This window comes from Chrysochloris asiatica, unplaced genomic scaffold (genome assembly GCF_000296735.1).
Source record: "Chrysochloris asiatica unplaced genomic scaffold, ChrAsi1.0 scaffold00007, whole genome shotgun sequence".
Classification (NCBI taxonomy): domain Eukaryota; kingdom Metazoa; phylum Chordata; class Mammalia; order Afrosoricida; family Chrysochloridae; genus Chrysochloris; species Chrysochloris asiatica.
This window is the reverse complement of record NW_006408525.1, coordinates 16,132,115-16,158,818: the sequence shown is the minus strand read 5'-3', so window position 1 is coordinate 16,158,818 and position 26,704 is coordinate 16,132,115. Positions and strand designations below refer to the sequence as shown.

Here is a 26,704-nt window from a genome sequence, read left to right as displayed (position 1 = left end):
GGCAGTTTCATTCTATTGAGCATAGGATCACTATGAATTGGTGCCGACTTGGTCCGTTGGTCCTTGGTCTGTTGGTCCTTGGAAGTGATGTTAGGAAATTGTGTTGCTCCATGCTTCTTTGAAGCTGTCAGTGCAATTTTGACCAAACTTACAGCCCAAACACTATGTAGTATGACAGATTTGCTGAAGGGAGTAGGTGTTGAACATAAAATATTAATCTAACCCTCCCCTTGGCCCATCTGGCAGTAGATGTTTTTCTGCCCAAGCAAATCGACCCACAACAAAATTTTCTAATATCTTCAAAATATAATTTTGACTATTATGGTTTCAGCTACCTTTTTCTCCCCTTAACAACTTCTGAAGGACATATGTATAGTTTGGGATGTGGAGGGGATGTAGGATAAATTACCTGTCAACAAACATCTCCCATATCTCTCCAAACTGTGGATAATGAGGCCAGAAGTGTAATTACTAAAGGAGTTTCGAACAGTAATTACTGAACTAATCTCAAAAATGTTGGTGACTATAGTGCAACAGAACTCACGTTATTGCTGTCAGAGCTACTTGGAATGCGATGAACATCTTGTGTTTGCAAACCTAGCTGCTGTACCAAACAAAGTTCCATATTAGCAAATTACCACAAGGACCTGCTACATACAACTCATTTTGATTTTGCAATGAGAAATCCCATTAAATTCAAATAACTAAGTTGTCTGTTAAATGTGTATGAAAAGGATAGGGAAGGAGGCAGGTTTAAGGGGAGCTAATGGAAGATCCTACTGAATTTCAAAGCCCATGATTTTTTCATAAAGCCTAACTGTTCCTTGCTCTCACTGATCTCTGGAGAGCTGAAGTTTAAGGTAAGATATACCGGTTTTCAAACCAAAGCATTCAAGTTTTGAGAATGCAGGTCAAGACTTCAGGGAAGAATGAACGCTTCCAAAGCTTAGGCAAGAGAATGTCCATGAAAAAAAAAAAATTAAACTCCAACCCCATAAGCCCCATGAATTTTCTGTTCCTTGGACCTTCTCACCATGATCCAGAGAATAACCCACTTCTTCTCCCTTTCCCTTAGAACTAAACCGATAGAGAATAAACTCTAAATTCCAGCTGCCTTTGCTTTTCCCCCCACCTCGCCCTTAGTGTCACCAATGTGATTTCTTCCTCCTTTCCTTCACCTAAAGGAGCCCTGGTGCCGTATGGGTTAGGCATTGCGTTCCTAATGCCCTTTCACTCTACCCCTTTGTGACGTGCTTGGCTCCAGCAAGCGTGCTGCTCACGAAGGCAGGCTGAAAAGGTGAGCTGCACTCAGTCCTCCCAGAGCTGTAGGCTGGCTTGGGCTCCGGTCCTGCTGCTCCAACACGAAGGGCCCCTGGGAGTACCACCCACCTTCCTGAGCCCTGATTCCTCCATCACTTGCCATGACCAGCAAGTTCTGCCTCCAGCTAGCCCCGCGCCTCTTGACGGTGAAACCCTTGAAGCCACACTTTGGAGACATCCAAGTGGGCATCTGTGTGGCGATCAAGCGCAGAGACGGGCGGATCCACCTTGCTGTGATCACGGAGATAAACAGAGAAAATGCTTGGGTCACAGTAGAGTGGGTAGAGAAAGAAGCCAAAAAGGGAAAGAAAATTGACCTAGAGACCATATTCCTACTGAATCCTGCACTGGTCTCAGCTGAACACCCTATGCTGTCGAGACCGTTTCCCCCGTTGTCTCTAGCGCCCCCTTCTGCCATTGGAGATCAGCGTATGGACACACGGTGGATGGCAATGATCCCCCAGAAAAATGAAATGTCCTCTGGGGACAGCCCAGCTGTGGGGATCCCTAGCAACCCTTGCCTAATGAAATGGAAAAAGTCACCCTGCGTGCGGGAAATTGAGAAATTGCAGAAGCAGAGGGAGGAACGCAGGCGGCACCTGCTGGAGATCCGAGCCCAACTGGCCCAAGATGGCAACACAGGAAACCCTAACCGCGAGATCATGCGCATGATCGAAGAGTATCGCAGGAGCCTAGAAAACAGCAAGATGTGTGGCCCGGAGTGCCTGGAAGACCACCGGATCTGCGTCTGCGTGAGGAAACGGCCTCTCAACCAGCAAGAGACCACCAAAAAGGACCTGGATATCATTACCATCCCCTCCAACAATGTAGTCATAGTACACGAATCAAAGCAGAAAGTGGACCTCACCCGCTACCTGGAGAACCAAATCTTCTACTTTGACCATGCCTTCGATGACACCGCTTCCAACGAGTTAGTGTACCAGTTCAGTGCTCGGCCGCTTGTGGAATCCATCTTCCGGAAAGGCATGGCCACTTGCTTTGCCTATGGGCAAACAGGCAGTGGGAAAACACACACCATGGGTGGAGCCGTCTTTGGCACAGACCAAGATTGCTCTAAAGGCATCTATGCCCTGGTAGCGCAGGATGTTTTCTCCTTGCTCAGAAACCCTGCTTATGGAAAACTTGATCTTAAAGTCTATGGAACATTTTTTGAGATTTATGGAGGCAAGGTATATGACTTACTGAACTGGAAGAAAAAACTTCAAGTCCTTGAAGATGGCAATCAACAAACGCAGGTGGTGGGGCTGCGAGAACAGGAGGTGTGTTGTGTAGAGGACGTTCTTAACCTCGTGGAACTGGGGAACAGCTGCAGGACTTCTGGACAGACGTCTGTCAACGCCCACTCTTCCAGGAGCCATGCTGTGTTCCAGATTATCCTGAAGACTCAAGAGGAACTACATGGCAAGCTTTCCCTCGTTGACTTAGCTGGGAACGAAAGGGGAGCAGACACTGCCAAGACCAACCGGAAGAGACAGCTAGAAGGGGCAGAGATTAACAAGAGTCTTCTGGCCCTCAAGGAATGCATCCGGGCTTTGGGTCAGAATAGGCCTCACACTCCGTTTAGAGCCAGCAAACTCACACAGGTTCTGCGGGACTCCTTCATAGGTCAGAACTCTTCCACTTGTATGATTGCTACTATCTCTCCGGGAATGGCCTCTTGTGAAAACACTCTCAACACTTTAAAATATGCAAACAGAGTAAAAGAATTAACTCTCAATGTCAGGTCCCACTATCATAGCTTCTATCCCGTAAGAAGTGAGGCACCAAAGATGTTGGACAAGCATATTAGTACTTCAGAAATGTCCCTTCAAAGCGATGAATTAATGAAAATACCTTGTATACACAGAGAAAAAGAAGAGATTGAAGGAGAAACTAAAACATTATCCTCTTCTTCAATCGAGAATGCTATGACTTTGCGGAAGGAGACCAAGCAAAAGCCGAGGAACATCCAAGAGCCAGATGATGGGGTAAAATATGATGTTGATTTTTGCATTTCCCAGTTATTAGCCATTTTGGATCAGAAAATTGATGTTCTGACTGAGATTCAAAAGAAACTGAGGTTATTACAGACTGACTATCAAAAGAAGAGCAAGATAGAGTGAAATCAATAGGTTTGAAATGATGAATGCAGTGCTATGGTTCCTACTTCTCTTAGACAGGAAAATTGTTCAAATTATCTAAATGTAAAGATCTTCCTGCAAACCTTAAAGCATCTTAAAATACTCTTGTCAGAAATATGTTCTTCCTTCTTTCTTTGTATTTCTATAATACATTGTCATTCTGTAGATCAGTGGTTCTCAATAGATGCCAATTTTGTCACTCAGGACGTACTTGGCAACATCTGGAGACATGTTTTCAGCTGTCACAACTGGGGGTGGGATGGTGATATTGGCATCCAGTAGGTAGAAATCAGAGATACTGCTCAACACCTTACAATGTATAGGACAGACCCCACAACAAAGTATTTTTGTCATTGTTGTTGTTAGTGCCATCGAGTCAGTAGACCTGGTCCAAATTCCATGGTGTTTAAGGTTGGGAAACTATGTAACAAAAGAATCTAGCTGTGATAAAACCATACACACAAAACTGTAACGTTAAAAAGGCCTAATACTTTGGAATAAAGGACTGCCATGGGAATGAACCAAAAACCTCAAACAAAGCCTAGTGCCATGGAGTTGATTGTGACTCATAATTACCATAGAGGAGAGAGTAGTACTGACCCATAGAATTTCTGCTTTACAGAAGCAGACTGTCACATAGTTCTCACACAAGGCAGCTGGTGGGTTTGAACCTTGAACTGTCCACCTGTCGGTTAGCAGCTGGGCCCCTAATCACTGTCACAAGGGATATACAACAGAGGGAATCTAATACTCACTCTGCATCTGTCTCAGCTATACTGATGTATAGATATAGATGTTTTTACCATTCAGTCATAGCGGGTAGGTGACAAGGATGGAGAGTGATTATGCCAGAAGAATTGAAATGATTTTTTTTCTTTAACTTTGAGTTGCAGTTGTAAAGTACTGTGCTTCCTAAAAGTGATTAAATGAAGAATAAGTGTGTGTGTGCTTTGCATAAGCAGGGGCTTTATCGGCGTTTTAGCCTTTTTCCTCTTTCCCAAAATTTATTCTTATATGATTCACATAAAAAGTGTTCCTGCATCAAAATTAGGGCAGGGAATAAGTCAGCAAAGCAGTAGAAAAGCTCAGGCACAAAGTGGGACACATCCCAGAAAGGTCTCGCAGGAAATGTGGAAAACTTCAAAGCCTTAGATCAGTTGGAGAAGAACATTTTCAGGCTTCAGGGATCACAAGGGCCACCCTTTTGCCAAAAAAAAAAAAAAAAAAAAAGAGGAGAGAGAAAAGTAAAGCTAATCTGATATGCACAACCAAATATAACAAATAATCTAAGGCACAGGTATCTTCAGCAAATATATTTATGAAAAATTGCTATAAGAAAAATCTTTTCATTGCAAATCTGAAAATTCTAAACTCTTCTTTAAAGAATTAAAATGGAATGGGTTGCACAGAAAGTGAAATATAAGTAGTCTCCAGATTCCCCTAGTACATTTAGTTGGCATGGTCCATTATTTTCAATTTTTTTCTTTCTAAAACTGTAAGGCCTCATTGGCATTAAGACTAACCGACATATAACTTTATCATAGACTAGCAATATCTAGCAAAAGTATCATTGTCAAAGTATCAGGATCATAATGAGCATCTGGTCTTTACTTATTAGCCAGTGTCTGAGTTCTCTGGTGCTGCTATAACAGAAATACCACAAGTGGATGGCGCTAACAACCAGACAGCCATTCTCTTACAGTTTAGGAGGTTAGAGGTCCAAAGTCAAAGTTCCACTCTTGGGAAAAGTTTTTCTCCTCCTTGGTACTTGGTAAAGGTCCTCATCTCCTTTCAGAATCTGTAGGCCCAATACTGTTTGGAGATCTCCAATCTTCCTCTTTTATCTTGATGGTAGCAGTAGTTGTTGTTAACTGCCATTGAGTCGGTTCCAACCCTGTATAGGGTTTCCAAGGAGCATCCGGTGAGCTTGAACCACCGACTTTGTGGTTCAAGCTGACTTTGCAGTCTAGGGCATTAACCCATAGAGCCACATCCGGATTCTGCTCAAGTCTCTCTCCTTTTATCTTTTAAGATAAAAGGTGTTGCCATACCCTTGGAAATCTCCCATAAATTGCATCAGATAGGTGGTGGGATTAAGTCAGTTGTTAAAGACCCTGTATAGGGTTTCAAAGGAGCTGCTGGTGTGAACTGTCAACCTTTGAATTAAGAATGCCACACCAGGACTCCCATCGTAAATCTTATTATTGATTTATCACATCAAGTCACATCATGGGGATAGCTACTTCTCAACTGTCAAACCACCTAGAAAACTGGCACAGTAAATTGACACAAACGTTATCACAGCCAGTAGTGTCCCAGCCGTTAAATGTTTTCCCCTGTGTTTCTTAATATCTGCAGCCAAAGTTATATTATTATTTGAAAACAAAATATTTGGAAAGCTGTCAAAGTCTTTCCTTCAAGATAAGATATTTTTGTTTTGGTTATGTTTGTATGCCATAAAAAATTATATGATAAAAAGAGTCTGGACACGCAAGGTTCAGGGACACACTAGGTGGACATGGCTAGACTAGGAGAACAGTATGGAACAAAACTTCAATTTGTCATAGCAAAACCAAGCAACCAGACTTAAAGGACATGCTGAGATGGAGGACTTCACGTGACTAATGCCCTGACATACTCTTTAGAGCTTGAATTGATATTAGACTCTGAATCACCTCTTAACTAAATAACAGGGTGGCTCACAAAATATTGTCAACCATGAGTAGTGTACTCCTTTGAAAAATCACCTATAAGAGATTAAATGGCCAACAACTGCTTTCAAACAAAGATGAGAATATAAGGGCATAAGGATGCAAGATTAATAGAAGTTTAACAGGCAAAAGAAGAATATTGAGAAAGTTCACACATTGTGAGAAACGTAACTATTGTCACTGAACAACTTGTGTAGCAATTGTTAATTGGGAATCAAAACCACTATGTAAACGTTCACTGAAAACACAACAAAGTAGTATATAAAAGAAAAAGAAAAGTACGGCTGGAGTTTCAGTCCCAGCTCTCTTATGTGAGACACCTGTAATTTCAGGAAAGTAATCCAGCCCCTTTAGTTTCCCACTGTACGATGTTGTTTATAAGTGCCATTGAGTCGATTCCAACTTATTGCAACCCTGTGTAGGGTTTCCAAAGAGTGACTGGTAGGTTTGAACCATCGACCTTGTGGTGAGCAGTCCAGTACTTATTCTACAGTAACACCAGGACCCTTCCTTCTGTGTAAACCATGGTAATTACCGTATCTACTACCAGCTGCTCCGCAGGAGAAAGATGAGGCATTCTGCTCCTGTAAAGATTTACAGCCTCGGAAACCCTGTACAGGGTCGCTATGGGTCGGAACCGACTCAACGGCACTTAACAACAACAACAACAACAACCAAAAAGGCACCATTCATTTGTCTCTCTGCTTGTCATACTGTGGTGGTTTGTATGTTGATATGAAGCAGGCAACTAGGCACTGGTATTTTAAATACCACCAGAGTCACCCATTTGTTGGTGGACAGGTTTCAGTGGAGCTTCCAGACTAAGCCACAGTAGGCAGAAGGAGAGGTGGGCCACTTCTCAGTGAAAACCTAGTGAATAGCACAGAAACATTGTCTGATATATGACAACAGCTGACCCCTCAGGTTGGAAGACACTCAAAATATGACTGGGGGTTTCAAAGTAGTTATTATTGCAAAGTGTCCTTCAGTAGGATCCCATTCATAGCAACCCTTTATAGTGTTTCCAAGGAGTGCCAGACTGGTTTGAACCATTGATCCTGAAGTTAGCAGTTCAGTTCTTATCCTACAGCTTTACACCAGGACTCTGTAGAGAAGAATTTAAGGACCAAGACAGAGCAAAGCTTCCGTGACCTTCATTTGCTAATGGGGTACAACTCAAAACAAGAGGAAACAGCTACAAACATGCATTAATAATCAGAATGTGGAATGTATGAAGTATGAAACTTTGAAAAGCAGAAGTCAACAATGAAAGATTGATAATCTCAGGCAATAGTGAGCAGAAATGCACAGATGTTGGCTATTTTGAATTGGACAATCATGTTTTACTATGCTTAAATGACAACAAAGAGAGGAATGGCATCACATTCTTCCTCAAAAAGAGCAATTCAAGATCTATCTTGAAGTAATAATGTTGCCTGTGATAGGTTAATATCCATAGGCCTTCAAGGAAGTCCAGGAATATGGTTAAGCACACTACACTGTACTATGAACCACAAGGTCACTTGGTTTGAACTCACTAGCTGCTTGCTTCACTGCAGAAAGATGAACCTTCCTGCTCGTGTAAAGATTTAAAGCCTCTGACACCCTATATAGGGTTGCTATGATTCAGAACAGACTTGACAGCACTTAACAAAAAAAAAAAAAAAAAAAAAAAAAAAAAAACCCCAAAACCATAGAAGACCAGTTAATACCAGTGTTACTCAAATTTACACACCAACCACTAAAGCTAAAGATAATAAAACAGAAGAATTCTACAAACTTCTTCAGAATCCTGTTGTGATGCTCTAGGATAAACATTGGACCATAATCCCAACTGAATTTAGAAACCATCTCAAGGACAGATTTGACACAATGACCAAAAATTGGAAGAGTTGTGGGATTGCATCAAGAATATCATACATAAAGAAAGTCAAAGGTCATTAAAAAGATAAGAAGGAAAAGACCAGAATGTGTGTCAGAAGACACTCTGAAGCTTACTCTTGAACATACAGAAGCTAAAGTGATTGAAAGAAATGATGAAGTATAAGAGCTGAAGAGAACATTTCAAAGGGAAACTTTAGAAGACAAAGTAAAGTACTTTGTGCCAAGACCTAGAGTTAGAACACCAAAAGGGAAGAATACACTCAGCATTTCTCAGGTTTAAGGAAATGAACATCTCATCTTGATTTGCAGTATTGAAGGACTTTAAGGGAAAAAAATGAGTCCTTGTGTGGTGTTGCAGTATAATTTGACCGCAAGGTCAGTTTGAGCTGCAAGGTGGGCAATCCATCGAGTCAGAAACAACTCGATGGCACTTAACAGCAACAACAACAAGGACAAAACAAGAATTCGTGGTGTGGTGCTGCAGGATAATGCAGTGACATTTTAGCTCGGTTAAAATGGCTTATACTTGTGAACATCTCTTCATTTGTTTGTTGGCTGTTTGGATATCCTCTTTGGTATTCGTGTTCTTTGCCCATTTTGTGATTGGGTAACTTGTCTTTTTGGTGTTGAGTTGCTACAGTTTTCTATAGATTTTGAAGATTAAACCCTTATTGGATAAATCATTTCCAAACTATTTTTTAGTTTGTGGTGGTGATGTGCTGTGGAGTCCGTTCTGACGCATAGTTGACCCTGTACGGGGTTTCTGAAGCTGTAAATCTTTATGGGAGTAAAAAGCCTCATCGTTCTCACATGGAACAGCTGGTAGTTTTGAACTGCTGACCTTAAGGTTCACAACCCAATTCATAACCACTAGGCTGTCTATATATTCTTTCAATCAAGTCTTTTGATTATCATAATTTTTAAGTCATATATATTCTGTCTTCTATTTGTGCATTTGTTATGTTTGTTATCATAGTTTTACAAACGATGAGGGCCCATAAGTTTATCCTTGTTTTCTTCTAGGAATGCCATGACTTTAGGTTTAAAATTTAGGCCTTTGATACATTTCAAATTCATGTTTGTGTTTGGTGTGAACTCTAGGCCCTGTATCATTTTTCTGTACTTCTTGTTAAGTGCCATTGAGTCAGTTCCGACCCATAGCAACACTGTATAGGGTTTCCAAGGAGAGGCTAGTGAGTTTGAACCACCAACCTTGCGGCTCAAACTGACTTTGCAGTCCAGCTCACACACCACACCACACCAGGATTTAGATACCCAGTGACTGTTTTTGTCCCATTGAATGAAATTTGACCCCATGTCACAGATCAATTGTTCACAGTTGATTATGTTTACTTCTGACTTCTCAATTCAATTCCACTGTATTGATGACAGTGTCTATATTGTATGGTTTGATATTGGGAGTGCATGGAGCATTTATATCATCTACATTGACAACTATTGCAGAAATCAAAGTGGCTGCTTCGCTCATTTACTATTCATTTTTTTTGGCATTTCATGTCTTTTTTGTTCTTTCATTCTTATTTTTCTTTTTTTCTTTGTATTTAGGTGCATTCTTGCAATGAGCCTTTTTAAAAGCATTCCTTTTTGTCTTTTCAGTGTCTCTTCTTGGTGGTTTCCTTAATAGGGATCTTAAAAAGTTCATGGATAAATGGATTCAAAAGATAAGGGATTTTCATGAGCTTTTTGAAGCAACCTCATATGTTACAATATGTAACTTACAATTACATCAATGTTTTACATGAACAACAGGTAACATACAATCTTAACATAATAAATCTATTCTTTATATGCTTCTGATATGTCCGTGTGCCTTCATTAATATAAAACATGCAACTTATATTCAATAAGTTTACTTTGTAATTATTTCTTAATGCTCTTATCTTTCCATTTGGACTGTTCCTTTTACTGTCAAAGCTTGTCTGGTAGTGGTAAATTCCCAGATCCTCTGTTCATTTGGGAACGTTTAGATTGCCTCCTAATTTTTGAATGATGATTTTGCTGGATAAAAAATTCTTAGTTGGCAATCGCTTTCAGTCAGTATTTTATATATGTTGCTTCATTGTCATCTGGCCTCTAAAGTTTCTGGGGAGAAACTCACACTTATTTTTACGATAGATCTTTGGTAGGCTATATTGCATTTTGTCTTTCTGCTTTCAGAATTCTCTCCATATCTTTGGTTTTCAAGAATTCTATTAAGATATGTCATGGAGTTGATCTTTATGTGTCTCTTCTGACTGGGATTCATAGGTTGTTAAGTACCGTTGAGTCGATTCCGACCCATAGCGACCCTATATAGGGTTTCCGAGGAGCGGTTGGTGAGCTTGAACCGCCGACCTTGCAGTTCAAATGGTACATTAACCCACAGCGCCACACCAGGGATTCATATATCCTCCTGTATTTGTAGACTTAGTGGTCCTTTCAGGTCTCACAATTTTTCTCTGATTATCTCTTGAAAAATTTTTTTTTTATTTTTGGTTTTATTTTGGTTTTATTTTTGTCATTTTGCTCCGGGATTCCAATAATTCTAATGCTAGATTTCGTATCTGAATCCCACCTTTCCTTTTGTGGTTTTTCATTTTCTTTATTCTTTCCTTTTGTTTTTCTTAAGACTTAGTAAGTTCAGTTATTTTATTTTTTAGTCAGTTCACGTTTTCTATCTGCTGTCTATTAAATATTGTTAAGTGTTTCTCTTGCTTTTCCCAATTTGCGTGTTGTATTCTTCAGTTCCAATTGTTTTGTTTTTCTTTTTGATGTTTTCATTTACTTTGTTAAATCAATTTTATTCCTCCATTTGTTTCCTGAGCTCTGTTCATTTGTTTTCTGCATAATTTTTGTTGTTTTCTTTAAACATATTTAGCACCATAATCCAAAAGTTATCAATTATTCTGGCTTCCATAGAAAATATTTTCTCTTCTTCAGGTTTTGCTTTTGATTGATCCTTCTTCTCTTGAGATTTTGTGTGATTTACTAATTTTTGTTGTATTTCAGACATTTTATTATTGTTGCTTCTTTGGAGCCCACCGTTGCAGTTCTTGTGTCAATACAATTTTTGAGAGTATTCCTTGTTTTCACTGACCTTCCACTTTGTCAATCACAATGTCCTTTTCCAGGGACAGACATGAGAAGAAGTCTTGTCATCTTCATGTCTAAGAAACACTCTGGCTGTACTTCTCCCAAGGCAGATTTGTTTGTTCTTCTGGTCATCCATGGTACTTTCAACATTCTTTGTCAACAACATAATTCAAGTATATCTATTCTACTTTGGTCTTCATTATTCACTGACCAGCTTTTGCATACATTTGATTGGATTGAAAATACCGTGGTGTGGGTGGGGAGAACCTTGATCCTCAAAGTGACACCTTTCCTTTTGAATACTTTCAAGAGATCTTTTGCTGGAGATTTGCACAATGCAATCCATTCCTTGAATTCTTTGATCACTGCTTCTATGATCATTGACTGTTGTTGTTAGGTGTCATCAAGTCGGTACTGACCCATAGCGACTTTATGCACAGCAGAACGAAACACTGCTCCATCCTGGGCCAACCGCACTACTGTTGCCACACTTAAGTCCATCGATGCTGCCACTTGGCCAATCCATCTCGTTGAGGGTCTTCCTCTTTTTCTCTGACCCTCCACCTTACCAAACATTATAACCTTCTCAAGCGACTAGTCCCTCCTGACAATATGTCCGAGGTATGAGTGACAAAGTTTGGCCATCTTGGCCTCCAAGGAGCACTCTGGCTGCACTTGTTCCAAAATGCATCTATTGGTTCTTTTGGCAGCCCATGGCACTTTCAGTATTTTCCTCCAACACCATAACTCAAAAGCATCAATTTTTCTATGGTTTTCCTTAATTACTGTACAACTTTCACATGCATATGTGGTTATTGAAAATACCATGGCTTGGGTCAGGCGCACCTTGGTCCTCAAACTGACATCTTTGCTTTTCAGCAGTTCAAAAAGGTCTTGTGCAGTAGATTGGCCTAATGCAATATGTCGCTTGATTTCTTGACTGCTGCTTCCTTGAGTGGTGATAGTAGATCCAAGAAGAATGAAGTCCTTGACAACTTCAATCTTTTCTCCAATGATAAGAATGTTGTTTATTGCTCCAGTGGTAAGGAGTTTTGTTTTCTTTACATTGAGATGCAATCCATCCCGAAGGCTGTGGTCTTTGATCTTCATCAATAAATGTTTTAAGTCCTCTTCACTTCAGCAAGCAAGGTTGTATCATCTGCATATTGCAGGTTGTTAATTGACTATAGATCCAAACGAAATGAAATTCTTGACAATGTCAGTCTTTGCTGTGTTTATCATGATGTTGATTATTGATCCAGTTGTGAGGATTTTGTTTATTTACATTGAGTCATAATCTATACTGAGTGATGTACTCCTTGATCTTCATCCATCAATGCTTCAAAGTATATGTGAAGATTAAATGAATGAACAAATTACTTTTCCTTGAAATTTTATTAAAGAAGTAAAATATTATAATAGCAGAAACACAGTTTCTAGTATGTTACTTAAAATATACAAAAATGTTATATAAGTTTAGAACACTAGCTTCTAAGCAAATTCATCATTTGAAAAATATCTGTGCAATTCTTTTTATTGACCAAAGAGAAGTTACTGATAGAAATTCTTAACAAATCATGTTTCTGAAATGTTGGTATTATTTTTCTATTTAAGGCATTTCATTCTAATCTTAGCTAAAAGTTATCTTAGAAATTAGAACAAAAACAAGGACAAAGTTTTAATGGCTTACACAAGATACTGAGCCAAATCAATTACTGAGGGTAAAAACCAAATAGACCCATGCAGCCTCCTCTACCTGTGTGTTTAAATGAAGTTTTTTTTATCAGTCAGAGCTATTCTATTTCCAACCTTCTGACGAAAATCCATATTGATTTCCAGACAGGTTGAACCATTTTGCAATCCCACCAGGAATGCAAGAGCGTCTCAGTCTCTCCATATCTTCGCCAGCATTTATTGTCCTCTACTTTTTTTTATCTTTGCTGTTATTGCTGGTGTGAGATGATATCCCATTGTTATTTTGATTTGCATCTCTCTGATGGTGAGCATTTCTTCATGTTTGTTGGCTGCCCAGATCGCCTCCTTAGTTAAGTGTCTGTTCATGTTCTGCGCCCATTTTTTAATTGGGTTATTTGCCTTTTTCTTGTAGAAGTATTGTAGTTTCCTATATATTTTAGAACTTAGTCCCTTGTCTAATGCATCATTGCAAAAGATATTTTCCCCTTCTATGGGCTCCCTTTTATTCTTCTGGTGAAGTCTTTTGAGGCATGTAAGTTTTTCATTTTTATCATGTCCCAATCATCTATTTTGCTGTTTTTCAAAATATTTGGTAGTCTGTGTATGTCCTGTGTTACAGCTCTCACATTTGTCTCTATTTTTAGGTCTTTAATGCATGCTGAGTTGAGTTTTGTGCAAGGCATGAGGTAAAGAAAGGTCTTTCTTTCAGTCTTTTGCATACCACTTTCCAGTTCTGCCAGCACCATCTGTTGAGGAGACGATCACCTCCCCATGCGATATATTTAGGTACTTTGTCGAAAATCAGTTGGCTGTATGTGGATGACTTAATTTCTGGATTCTCGATTCTGTTCCATTGATCAATGTATCTTTCATTGTTTCAGTACCAAGCTGTTTTGACCACCATAGCCGTGTGGTAAATTTTGAAGTCAGGAAGTGAGAGGTTTCCAACCTTATTCTTCTTCTTAAGCGATGGGTCCCTTTTTTTGCTGGGTCTCTTTCCTTTCCTGAGTCTCTTTCTTTTCCATATAAAGTTTGTAATTGTCTTTTCCATCTCTTTGAAGAATGTCATTAGAATCTGGATTGGGATTGCATTATATATGTAGATTGCTTTGGGCAGTATTGACATTTTCATAATGTTAAGTCTTCCTATCCAGGAGCATGGTGTATATATATCCTTTCATTTTTGTAGGTCTCTTTTGGTTTCTTGTAGTAGTGTTTTGTAATTTTCTTTGTATAGGTCCCTTGTTTCTCTAGTTACATTTATTTTATTCCTAGATATTTAATACTCTGGGTGACTATTATAATTGGTATTATTTTCTAAATGCTCTTTTCAGCACGGTCATTACTATAGAGGAATCCAACTGATTTTTGTATGTTGATCTTATACCCTGCCACTTTGCTGAATCTTCCAATGATGTCTAGAAGCTTTTTTACTGAGTCTTTCGGGTTTTCTATGTATAGGATCATATCATTTGCAAATAGAGTTTTACTTCCTCTTTGCCAATTTGGATGCCTTTAATTTCCCTATCTTGCTATATAGCTCTGGCTAAGACTACTCCCAGCACAATATTGATTAAGAGTGGTGACAAAGGGCATCCTTGTCTGGTTCCTGTTCTCAGAGGGAAGGCTTTCAGTTTCTCTCCATTGACAGTAATGTAGGCTGTTGGTTTTGTATATATGCTCTTAATTATATTGAGGAATTTCCCTTCAATTCCTATGTTGTTGAGTGTTTTTATCAGGAATGGATGTTGGATTTTGTCAAATGCCTTTTCTAAATCAACTGATATGATCATGTGGTTCTTTTCTCTTATTTATATGGTGATTGCTTTGATTGTGTCCCTAACGTTGAAGCATCCTTGCACACTCCTGACATGATGTTTTGTTTTGTTTTGTTTTGTTTTGTTTTGTTTGATGTGCTGCTGGATTCTGTTGGCTAGGACTTTGTTGAGGATTTTTGCATCTATGTTCATGAGGGATATTGGTCTATAATTTTCTTTCTAAGTGATGTCCTTCCCTGATTTTGATATGAGGGTTATGCTTGTTTCATAAAATATATTTGGAAGTTTTCCATCCTCTTCTATATTCTGGAATAATTTGAGTAGAATTGGTGACAGCTTTCCCTGAATGTTTGGTAGAATGTACTAGTGAAGCCGTCTGGGCCTGGACTTTTTTGGTTGGAAGTTTTTTAATGACCTGATCAATTTCTTCATTTTATCAGTCTGTTCAGGTTTTCTACTTGAAAGTTTAGGTAGGTTGTGTTTTTCTAAAAATGTATCTGTCTCTTCTAAGTTTTCAAATTTGTTGGAGTACAACTCTTCATAGTATTCTGTTATTATCCTTTTGTTTTATTTATTCTACTACCCAGTTCCTTTTCAGCAGGGTGTTATTCAGTTTCCATGTATTTCACTTTATTTCCTTGGTCTTGCTATTATTGATTTCTAATTTGATAGCATTGTGGTCTGAGAAGATGTTTTCTAGTATTTTGATATTTGTAAATTTACGGAGGCTTGTTTTGTGGCCTAACACATGGTGTATTCTGGAGAATGTTCCATGTGCTCTGGAAAAGAATGTGTATTGAATGCTCTGTATACATGTATGAAGTCTACCCCCTCTAATCACCAGAATGGAGGTGTGCAGACAGTGAGAGGCCAATGAACAGTTACAAAAAAAAAAAAAAAAAGGAATGTCCACACCTTTATCTCCATGGTTCTGGCAGGCATCAGTCTGTGGTGGCTCTGATCCTTCCCCCTCTTGGCCCCACTGTTTGGTCTCTCCCCAGTTGTCAGCTCTGGGCCACTGAGCCTGGTGGGTTTGAAAGTACGAGATTTCTTGCTTCTGCTACAAATTCCCCTGGCTATGAGCCTTCAAACTTTTTAAAATATTCCTATGTATGTGGTTCAGAGTTTTGGAACTGTCCCCTGAACCTGCTTCATCCGGTATTCTGTGTTATTGCTAATGGAGATCCTAACTGCACCTCTACCCTATCCACCATTAAGTCCTCCTTCACAAGAATTAAAATCCTAAGGATTCTCATGGACTGCTGGCTCTCTATCACCTAGAATAGTACCTGACACATATGAAAAAATAAAGCTTACTGGATGATGAACATAAGGTGGCTCAAATATTAGACACCAACATATCATTTAGAAAAGGTATGCAGAAATAAAGGGGCCAGAGGCAGAATTCTGAGATCTTCAATATTTGGAAGACGAGATAGTGGAAAAAATTGTCAGCAAAAGATGATAAGAAGGTGAGGTCCGACAAGTAGAAGAAAAATGAGGCATGGGGTGTATATGAAGTAGGTTGGATATACTTTGAAGAAAGTAGTTTACTATGAAATGAAAGCAGTAATCTAGTGGGGAAAAAAGTCTTAGCAGTTGTAGATTTGATAATATGTAGGTCATTAATATCCTCGAAGGAGCACTGGTGGTGCCTTGCTTTGAGCCTTGGACTGCTAACCCAAAAGTCAGATGTTCAAAACCTCTAGTCATTCCACATGCATGTGTGTGTGGGAGGGGGGATGTGTCAGTCAGCTTCCATAAAGATTTATAGCTTCTGACATCCTACGGAGCAGTTCTACTCTGTCCTATGTTGTTGTTGTTGTTGTTAAGTGCAGTCAAATCAGTTCAGATTCATAACAACGGTGTGTAGGTTTTCCAAGGAGCAGTTGGTGGGTTTTAACTGCTTACCTTGTGGTTCAAAGTCCAGGGCTGATCCACAGTGCCTCACCAGGAATCCACTCTGTCCTGTATTGTTGCTCTAAGTCAGAATTGACTTGACAGCAGTGGATTTCTTTTTATTTCTTTTAATGATCTTTGTTTGGTCAGCTTGATTAACTGGTTGTTCCAGAAATCAGATTGCAATAGTCAAGGAGTCAGAATAGTCTAGACAGTGCGTGTGAAAGGATTTCATCAATCTTAAACCACTTCACAATTAGAATGCACTGAAATTTTATACAAATGACGCATATGTTATACTCTTTTTTAAATTTTAAATCCTAAATGCCCCACACTGTATATGCACTGTGTATGTTACATGTATTAGAGATCCAAGATGTAGTTATTGCTCATTATAAAGCATTCTAAATCCATCTGCTTTTTGGTACCAAGTGTCCAAAAACCTACTACATTAGCAGAACTTGTTATAATTAACGGAGAAGTTTTAAAAAGATGTTTAATGTTATTAACAGTCTACTAGTCCTCTAACAGGAGTCCTGGTGTGGTGCTGAGGGTTAATGGGTCAGGCTGCCAAGTCATTTGAACTGCAAAGTCGGCGGTTCAAGCCCACCAGTTGCCCCTTGGAAACCCTATACAGGGTCGCGATGGGTTGGAACGGGCTCGACGGCACTTAACAACAAAAACAACAGTCCTCTAACAACCAGACTTTTCTCCAAAATGTGCCCCAGGTGTAAAGAAATATACTGTCTTTAAACAATCTCTAAACATGTCTTACTGTTTCTCTAAAGCTGCTTCCAGAGGGAGAGGGGGCTGGAGAGGACGTGAGCTCAGATTCTGCTCCTGACTCAGCCCCTGACCCTGCGTGGAGGGGGAGCAGGGGGGAACAGTGTAGGGACAGGGGGAGGAGGCACTAGTGGGGTGGGTGGGGGTGCTGGTTCGGAAGACTCTGGTGACCGGGGAGGGGCTCTGGGAGGGGGAACCCTGGGGTCCCCAAGCCCTCCTGGGGCCCCCAGCCCCCCCGGAGCCAGGTGGAGAAATGGAGCTCATGCTCCGGCCCCACCTACTGCTCATGGAGAAGGGAGAATACTGCCAGACTAGGTATGTGAAGATAAATGAGAATGCCACTGTGGACCATCTTTCCAAAGACTTGGCTCTGCGCGTTGCTCTTGAACGGAGGCAGCAGCAAGAGGCAAGGGAGCCAGGAGGGCCTGGAGGGGGTGCCTCTGATGCTGGAGGACCTGATGGGGGTGGTGGGGAGGTGACAGCCCTGAGGTGTCTGCCTTGCCCAGTCTGGAGGGTGTCAGCCAGAAGCAGTACACTATCTACATCGCCCCTGGGGGGCGGAACTTTCAGGACCCTGAATGGCTCACTAACCCTGGAGTTGGTGAATGAGAAATTCTGGAAGGGGTCCCAGCCACTGGAGCTCTGATACGCCCCAACCAAGGATCCAAAGTGACCCTGCAAGGGGACAGCCAGAGGATGGGGACAGCAGAGTGTCCCTGTGTCCCAGCCTACCACCCCAGCGTCTTTGTTCCCCAGTGCCCCCTAGTCCGGCCAACCAACAAGAGGACACAAACAAGGACAAGTGGCTTTTATACAAAGTATCTATATCAGATTCTTCTATATTGTACAGAGTGGGGCATGCACCCCCATCTACTGCCTTTTCTACTGACCCCAACTTCCCATCTGTGCAAGATGTTGGGGAGGGCCAAGAACCCTCCCCTTGACACCCTCCTCCAGAAACAGCAAATTTGTTTGTTTTTTTTTTTTCCTTCCTTGAAAAAAAAAAAAAAAAAGCTGCTTCTAGAAGCTTAGCAATTTTACCTCATTTTTTTATAAATGTTGGATTTCTTTAGGCAAAATTGGTATACATTTGAATATGGCCTTGGCTCCAGCCATAAAGTCTGGAATAGAGTCCAGTACTTGACTATCCCATGGAACTGACCACACTTCCATTATTTATAGTACTTCTATTTCCTTGGCTTCTCTATCACTGATTTACATTTTGTATAGATTTCCTGTCAATCAAGCCAGCTTACTACACATTACATGCACTTAAAATATAATTAATTATACTCTGAGAGGTTTGTTTTCCTCAGCTTAGCCCATACTGCTCAAATAACCCCTTTGAAACTGTCCTTGTAATGACACGTAATTGTCAAAATATTAATATAATGGCATCAAATGAGCAATTTTAGATTGTTTATGTTTAAAATAATTCAGAGAGTAATGGATTGAGTATATAAACTCTGTTTTAGAGGGAAATTAGCATATATTAATATTTAAGATACCACCACTGTTTGGGATTTTTCTACCAGAACCCTTAATAACTTATCTGTTCAGCACAAGGATTGCTTATGAAGAAAAATAGTCAAATGAACTATCTTCAGTTATTTTTATTGGCAAAACAGTGACATCTATTGTTCAATGTTATATAAAATGAAATTTAAATATGAAAAACCAATGATATATTTTCACGTGATTAGTTCTAGAATTATGATAGCCATCTTATAGTTGCTATAGAAAGACTAATAGGTAATATTCAGCAATTCATTTTTTATATAAAATAAAACACAGCTGATTATTTAGGAGTGTGAACATTTGATCACTATTCAATAGGCCCATGATTTCTTTATGTGCTAAAAATTGACAAGGAGAAATATGACAATAAAAATATGGAATACTATTCTTAATGACTGCATTTTCCTATAGATGTATTTTTCTTCTTACAAATCACTTTAGCATGAACTGTTAAAACTTGTAAAAGCCCAACACTGAATTCTGAATGCAAGACAAGATTCTGTTCTCATCTTTCCTCTGTTGTTAACTAAGTCTATGAATTTAGAGACAAGTTGCTGACTATCTTGGTTATAGTTTATTATCTATAAAAATCTGGGGCATGATCTTAAGGTGACCAATTTCCTTCTAGCTCTTACTTTTCTCTAAGATGTCATTTCACAACCATTAGTGCCATCAAGTTAATTCCAACTCATAGTCATCCATGTAACAGAGTAGAACTGCCCCATATGGGTTTTTTTTTTTTTTTGGCAGTAATATTTATGGAAGGAGATTTTTAAGTCTTTCTCTTATGGAGCTGCTATGTGGGTTTGAACCATCAACCTTTTGGCTAGGGGCTGAATGATTAACCATTGAGCCTCATGATTTCTTTTCACAACCATTAGACTAAGCAAAATTTTCAAAGGTTGACAATACCATGTCTTAATCTTTATTAATAAACATAATAAACTAGAACTCTCCAACACTGCTGATAATAGTGTGAATTGGCACACTCTCATTAAGAAGCAATTTGGCAACATCTTGTAAATTTGAAGATGGGTATATCTAATCATCTGGAATTTCTATTTGTGTAAGCACTCCAGGGAAAATCTTCACACAATACACAAAGAGATGTGGTCAAGACCTATATCATTTCAATATTAAAAACTTTGAAATAAATTAAATATCTACCACAGGAGAATGGATAAACACTATCTGGTATATTATATTTACCTATGAATATATTATACAAAATAACAAAATGATTGAATAGATAAGCATCCATTGGTAAGAGTAATCGCAATCAAACAAAATTAAGAAGCACATTCTAAAATGATGGATACCAAAGGGTATTCTATATCATGTCGATAATTTAATAGCAATTCTATTCATTGATCATGAACATACCATGCATAGAAAAGTAGAAAACATTCATGGGAATAAAACACACCAAATTCAGGATAATGGTCACCTCTGGAGTAGAAGAAGAAATAATATCATCTGGGATAGATACATAAGACTTGAAGTAGAACTGAAATGTTTCCTTATTGAAAAACAAGAAGCAAATCTGAAGCAAAGACAAGAAAAAAATTAGGCATTGTTGTGAGTAGAGAATACATTGATTCTCATTAAATGATTACACTTTTCTGCATCGTTGAATTTTTTCATAATGTTGTTATGAACAATATTAAAATCTAAGTCTAAATCTTATATAAAAGTAATTTCTTTCTTTACAAATGAGTATCTAAGTAAAGCCAAAATAGATAACTGCTATTGTTTGGGGGTGGGGGGTGAGGGGGTGGTAATTGGATGAGAAAACATCAGTTTGTGAACTATGATTTTCTTTTATTGAAGTGATTGGCCAGTTCAAGAAAAGTGATTATATTTGTGGTCTTGTGTGAAGACAACATTAATATTACATTCATTTATCATCGACCAACTACCAAAATAATAAGAACTTCAAAATATGGCCTTTTAAACTGAGCAGCATGCTATAAATATTTCCCAGTGTTTGATATGGTAGCTGATGTTTTAAAACACTGGAAACCAACCCCTAACGTGACTTCAAAGGGTTCCTGAGAGCAGTCCAATCTGGATTGTAAAATGCTCTGCCGAGAACTCTGGTCTGCTAATGGGGAAGGGAAAATCAAATGCTGCCCATTGCTCCCTGGAGTTCTGTAATCTGAACGATGTATTTGTTTGTTTGTTACCTTACAAAGTTTATAACTTTAAATAACATTTTTAAATTGTAACAAATACCAAACTGATATTAAATTGTGGAAAAAGCAGCCATTATCAATTTAAGACTTAAGTGCAGTTTGTGAGAACAACAATAAAACACATTTTTGATTGTCTCATAGATCTCTCAAGACGCTATCCTTGGAATTAAACTATATTTAACTTGCACATTCATTTATGCTTTTGAGCTTCTATTATATGACATCACTGAACTGGTGTTCATTCACTCCTCATATTGCTCCTCAAAATGTTACCATGACCCTTGAGGTGTATTTATGCGGTGGGAAATGGGAGGTCTCAAGGGAATACTCACAACTCAGCATGATCCTCACTGGCAAGAAAAAAGGCATAGACAGAGTGACTAGAAATCAATCCCTGCCTACCTTTTCCCATTCATCTCAACAATGTAAACAATTATTTCCCCCTCTTTACTCAAACAGAAAGTGTGATTGTTGCTTTGTGTTTGCATACAGATATAAAAGTCTATGCCAAGGTCATTATTTCCTGGTCTGACATCATCTGAAGGAAAAATTCCTAAGTCCCATGATACCTCCTCACCCTCTTCTGAGGTAGCACGTCGTGGAAGAACCAGACCTGCTGCTACTCAGAGGGAGACTCAAGGACAAAGTCTCTATTGACAAGCTTGTGGAAACTGAAAATACTTGAGCTTGAATGTTAGAGAGCACAAGTTTACCTGGAGCAAAGTCTTATGTGCTATCTTAACCTGCTCCAAATATCTCCTTGATTCATAGCTTTTTATTTTGTTTCAGGTAAATGATTACATAGTAAAGTAGATGCCCTTTTGACAATTTCTACACAAGTTGTTCAGTGTGTCCTAGTTTCCAATTTATACATTTTATCATTTACTTTAATTTATACAAAATTAGCTATTTTTATTCACATTTATAAGTGTTTGTAGTTTGTATTAAGGAGCCCTGAAGGTGCAGTGGCTAAATGCTACACTATTAACTAAAGGTCTGGGTGGTTCAAATCCACCTGCTGTTCCAAGGGAGAGAGATATGGCCATCTGTTTCCATAAAGATCGACACCCCAGAAAACCTCTCTGGGACAGTTCAAGTCCTTTCTATGCATTTATAGTCACCTGGAGTCAGAATCAACTACATGGCAACAGGCCAATGGGTTACTTTTCATTTTTGTTTTATTGTTTTACAATATTGCCAACAAAAATTCTGGTGTGGTGGTATAGGATCAGCACTAGACTACCAGCAGCAAATCCAGTGGTTCAAACCCACTAGCAGCTCCTCAGAAACTCTATACAGAGTCAAGATGAGTGAAAACTGACTCCCTGGCATTACAATAGGAGGCCTGGTGGTGGTGTGGGTAAGAGTTCTGCTGCTAGCTGAAAGATTGGTATCTTGACTCCACCAGCCCTTCACAGGAGAAGAATGTAGCCTTTTGCTCCTACAAACAGTACAGTCTTGGAAAAAGTACAAGGGCCATGCTGTCCTTTCCTGTAGGCTCCCCTGTACGTCCCTATGAATCAGTAGCGACTCAACAGCTATGTGATTTATATCACTAACAGAATCCTTGGACGTCTATTTGAAAGCCTGGAAGTTCAAGTCTACCCAGAGGCATCTTGGAAGGAAAACCAGACTATCTACATCTGAAAAGTCAGTTTCTGAAAATCTTATGAAGCATACTTCAACTCTGACACACATGGGATTGGAATTAACGCCACGATAGCTTCTTACATTTTCAAATATTGTTAACATCCAAAAGGTAAAAATCCCCACTTTTTAGTTGCAACCATTTATTTACATACTTGATTATTAATTCAAACCTGGCACATTCATGCTGTTTCACACTCGTCCTTTCTTGGTGAAGGGCAGTGTGGTGTGGTGTCCCAACTGCCCAAATCAGAAACCTCATTCTAGTCTTTGATGTCTCTTCCTATCACATCCCCTCTATCATTATTATTATTATTATTTTTAACACCACCACATACAGCAATACATCATAGCATCCTCCTGTCTCTTCCTCTTACTTAGCTCTCAGACTCACCTATTCCCGCTACCACTCCTTTGGTAGACCTTTCTCTTACTGTTGATTACAAAACCTTCTAACTGGTTCTCCTCCCTCCTGTCTTCTTACTTCATATATGCTATCCATTCTCTCTGGTGGTGTTGTGGTTATGAATTGGGCTGCTAACTTCAAGGTCAGCAATTCAAAGCTACCAGCCATTGCACAAGAGAAAGATGACACTATCTGCTCCCATAAAGATTTACAGCCTCAGAAACCCTGTACAGTGTCGCTATGGGTCAGAACTGACTCCACGGCCTATAACCACCAATCATCACCATTCTCTCTTTACAGAGTGATCTCTTTAGAAGCTTAAAATAACTGATTTACAAAACTTTGGCAAAACTGAATGGCAAGTTGACTCGTACTTAACCTTTCCAGTATAATTTATTCCTCATAATCATCCCTTACCATCTTTACCTAATATTATGATCTACTGACTTTATTTCTCAAAACAAGTCTCTCAGTCTCTCTTCCTCCTTCCTTCCCCCTTTACTTTTTCTCAGACACACACATACTTCTTGTCTGGTCTTTGCCACATTTCTTCTCTCTGGAATGTTGTTGCTGTTATTAAGTGCCTTTGAGTAGCTTCCAACTCAGAGATACTCTGTATAGGCTTTCTGAGGAGCAGCTGGTGGGTTTGAATCACCAACTTTGCCTATTAGCAGTCCAGTGCTTATCTTACAGCTCCACACCAGGACTTAAAATCCTCATATGGGTGACTTTGGCACATCCTCTGAGAAGCCTCTGAGTTTCCAAGTAGGAATTGTAGATGTTGTTAAGTGCTGACTAGTGGGATCCAAATAATTGCAACCCTGGATAGGGTTTCCAAGGAGTGTTGGTACATTTAAACTGCTGACTTAAGAGTTCAAACCAACCTTGTGGTCCAGTGTTTATCCAGCTGCATCACACCAGGACTCCATATCTGATTTAGTTACCATCATAGATGTTCTCACAGCATTATGTGCAAGAAAACACACATTACTTTTAAATAATTTTATCTATTTACATATTATATAACACCTAGAACTAGACCTATTCTACATTTCAAGAAACAGGAGTTATGCCTTTAAATAATGAACTATTTCTACTACATATTTATCTTTTTTTCTGAAGACGTACATATATGCATAATGTCTATAAGAATTGTCTAATTTAAACCTCAAAGCATACAAATATGATTTTAAATTGTCATAGCAAAAACAAATAAAATTGAAAAGAGCAGAAACTACCACATTTTTATAATAAAACTATGCTTCAGGTTATGATAAATTTCGATTGAACATAAATGTGGTTTCTGCTATCAATGTTCATATTTTGATTTCATGTCTATGTAGTTTACCCGATGACTTTCAAACCACTGTATACATTAATTATCTTTCTTATCAACACTTACAAAGATTTATATGTTTTTCTTCTAAAAACATGAATAATTGTAGTCATTTTTTACAAGTAACACATCTAACTTTGAGACTAAAATCATAAAAAGATATGATTTTCATTTAAGTCAATCATTTTCTGAAGATAAAGTAATAAGATGTGAAACTTGATGATCATAGTATTTTTTCCATATGAAAATAGGAGAAACGGAAGTATATTAAACCAGTATTTTATCTGAAATTATGATTCTAAACTAGGTTAACTCATTAAAAAGGATTTAAAAATTTTTTTGTGCCATAATAAGTGTTTTTCCACTGAATGCTTGAAATTTTAATTTTTGGTTTTCAGTCATTAAGCACATGCTGATTGACCATCAGGACAAATTAACTAAACAGATGCAAATGTTGGTTTTAGATGCAATGTATCTCTTTTTAGCACATTTAAACTCACACCTATTGGAGAACTGAATACTTGATAATCAAATTTTGTCAAGGAAAGCAGATTCTAATTCTGATATGGGAATAGCGAAGTTACAAAGTGATTGCCACAGCACAAAACTTAGATCATCATAGAAGACATCACTGAGAATGTTAAATACATAATTGAAATTATAGCCAAAACGACATTCCATTTCATTCCTTGTAGCTCTCGTAGCGTAGTGGTTACGAATCAGGCTGCGACCCACAAGGCCAGCAGTTTGAAACTACCAGCTGTTTTGCAGGAGAAAGATGAGGCTTTCTGCTCCCGTAAAGATTTACAGCCTCAGAAACGCTCTGAATTGGAACTGACTCCATGGCACATAACAACAACAGGTGTGATAGGGTCATAAAGAACAGGCAACAGAAGCAATATAACTGTCATCAAAACACTGCTTCTTGACTTTCACTGAGTTTGTGACTTTCTTAGTAGGCAAAATATATGGATAGATTGTTCTTTGAAAATTTTCAATAAATTAGTATTTCCACTAAGCTTTAGGCATGAAGATAGTTTGTGATTTTGCCTTGAAGATTTAACATGAATGTTTATGGAAAACATTTAATGATAATGTTTTCAAATTCCATTTTTATATGATTTTCATACATCACACTTCATCTCACACTAGTACACTGAGGTTTGTAAGTCATGTTTTTAAGTTGAGAATCCCCAGATAAGTCACTTAGATGATGATTCATGTGCAAAAGGAAGTGCTCCCAGGGGAGCAGATGGAGAAAGGCGAAGAAGTCAAACAAGGGTGCAATATTAGAAGAAGGGTAAGGGTTGCTTTAATTTCATCAACAGGGGAATTCTGGAATGTAAGTAATGCCTCAGAATTTATAGGCCTTAAACAAAGCATCAGAGCTTTCATATTCCCCTGGCTTTCTGACATTGGCTAAATATCTCCATGGGGAACTTGACTTTCCAGGTAACTGTCTGTTTCTATTTGTAGGAAAAATAGATTCTAGTAGCCCAAGGGTAGTCGTTTATTGGTAGTTGGAAAAAAAAGTATACAGAAGCTGGGGTAGGGAAGATGCATGAAAACAGTAAAACATAAATTTAAAAAAAAAAATAAAGTCCAAGAATTTTATTATGTAATTTTCAAAGATGAGAAGACTGAGGATAAAAAGGAAAATGTGATTTGTATATAGCCACACATAGGCGTCCTGGTACGGCACTTGAATATAAGCACTGGACAGATCACCCCAAGGTCATCAGTTCAAACACACCAGCTGCATCTTGGAGACCATATATAGGGTCATGGTGAGTCAGGATCAACTAGAGGGCACTTAGCAACCACAACAACAACAACACCACACAGGTAAAGATGTAAAACTAAGATCGTTTAAGACGCTAACTATAAATCCTATTGCTCTTGTGAGTTTTTATGATTCTTTTCCTTTCCCATTACTTCATGCGACTTGATAATCTTATTTATTTTCATTACTAAAATATGTTGTTGTTACATGCCAGAGAGTCAGTTCTGACTCGTAGCGACCTTGTATAGGGTTTCTAAGGAGGGGCTTGTGAATTTGAACTATTGACTTTGTGGTTCAAACCAACCTTTCAGTTCAGTGCTTTATTCCACAGTGCCACACCAGGACTCCAAATAGAATTTCTAATAAAATGTGACCGGACATTTATAGTACTGCGCACATTCCTGGTTACTATGTACTCTCTAGTTCCCTTTATGCATATAGTTTTAGATCCAGTTAAGTCATAGGTCACAAATATAGGGTTCATGAGATAATGTACACCCATAAACCAGGCCAGA

The 26,704-nt window shown here is 38.7% G+C and overlaps 1 protein-coding gene and 1 pseudogene across 1 annotated transcript; both read left to right on the top strand.

Annotated features, from left to right (window-relative positions):
- The first annotated feature begins 1,421 nt into the window (after positions 1-1,421).
- LOC102831528 (kinesin-like protein KIF2B-like) lies at positions 1,422-3,443 on the top strand. Its single transcript, XM_006832413.1, has one exon. The coding sequence runs from the start codon at positions 1,422-1,424 to the stop codon at positions 3,441-3,443; it is 2,022 nt and encodes a 673-aa protein (XP_006832476.1).
- Positions 3,444-3,645: 202 nt separating this feature from the next.
- Positions 3,646-17,977, top strand: LOC102816532 (annotated as a pseudogene).
- Positions 17,978-26,704: the final 8,727 nt, after the last annotated feature.

Coding starts and splice junctions, on each gene's coding strand:
- LOC102831528 (XM_006832413.1), top strand. CDS start 1,422: ATGACCAGCAAGTTCTGCCTCCAGCTAGCCCCGCGCCTCTTGACGGTG.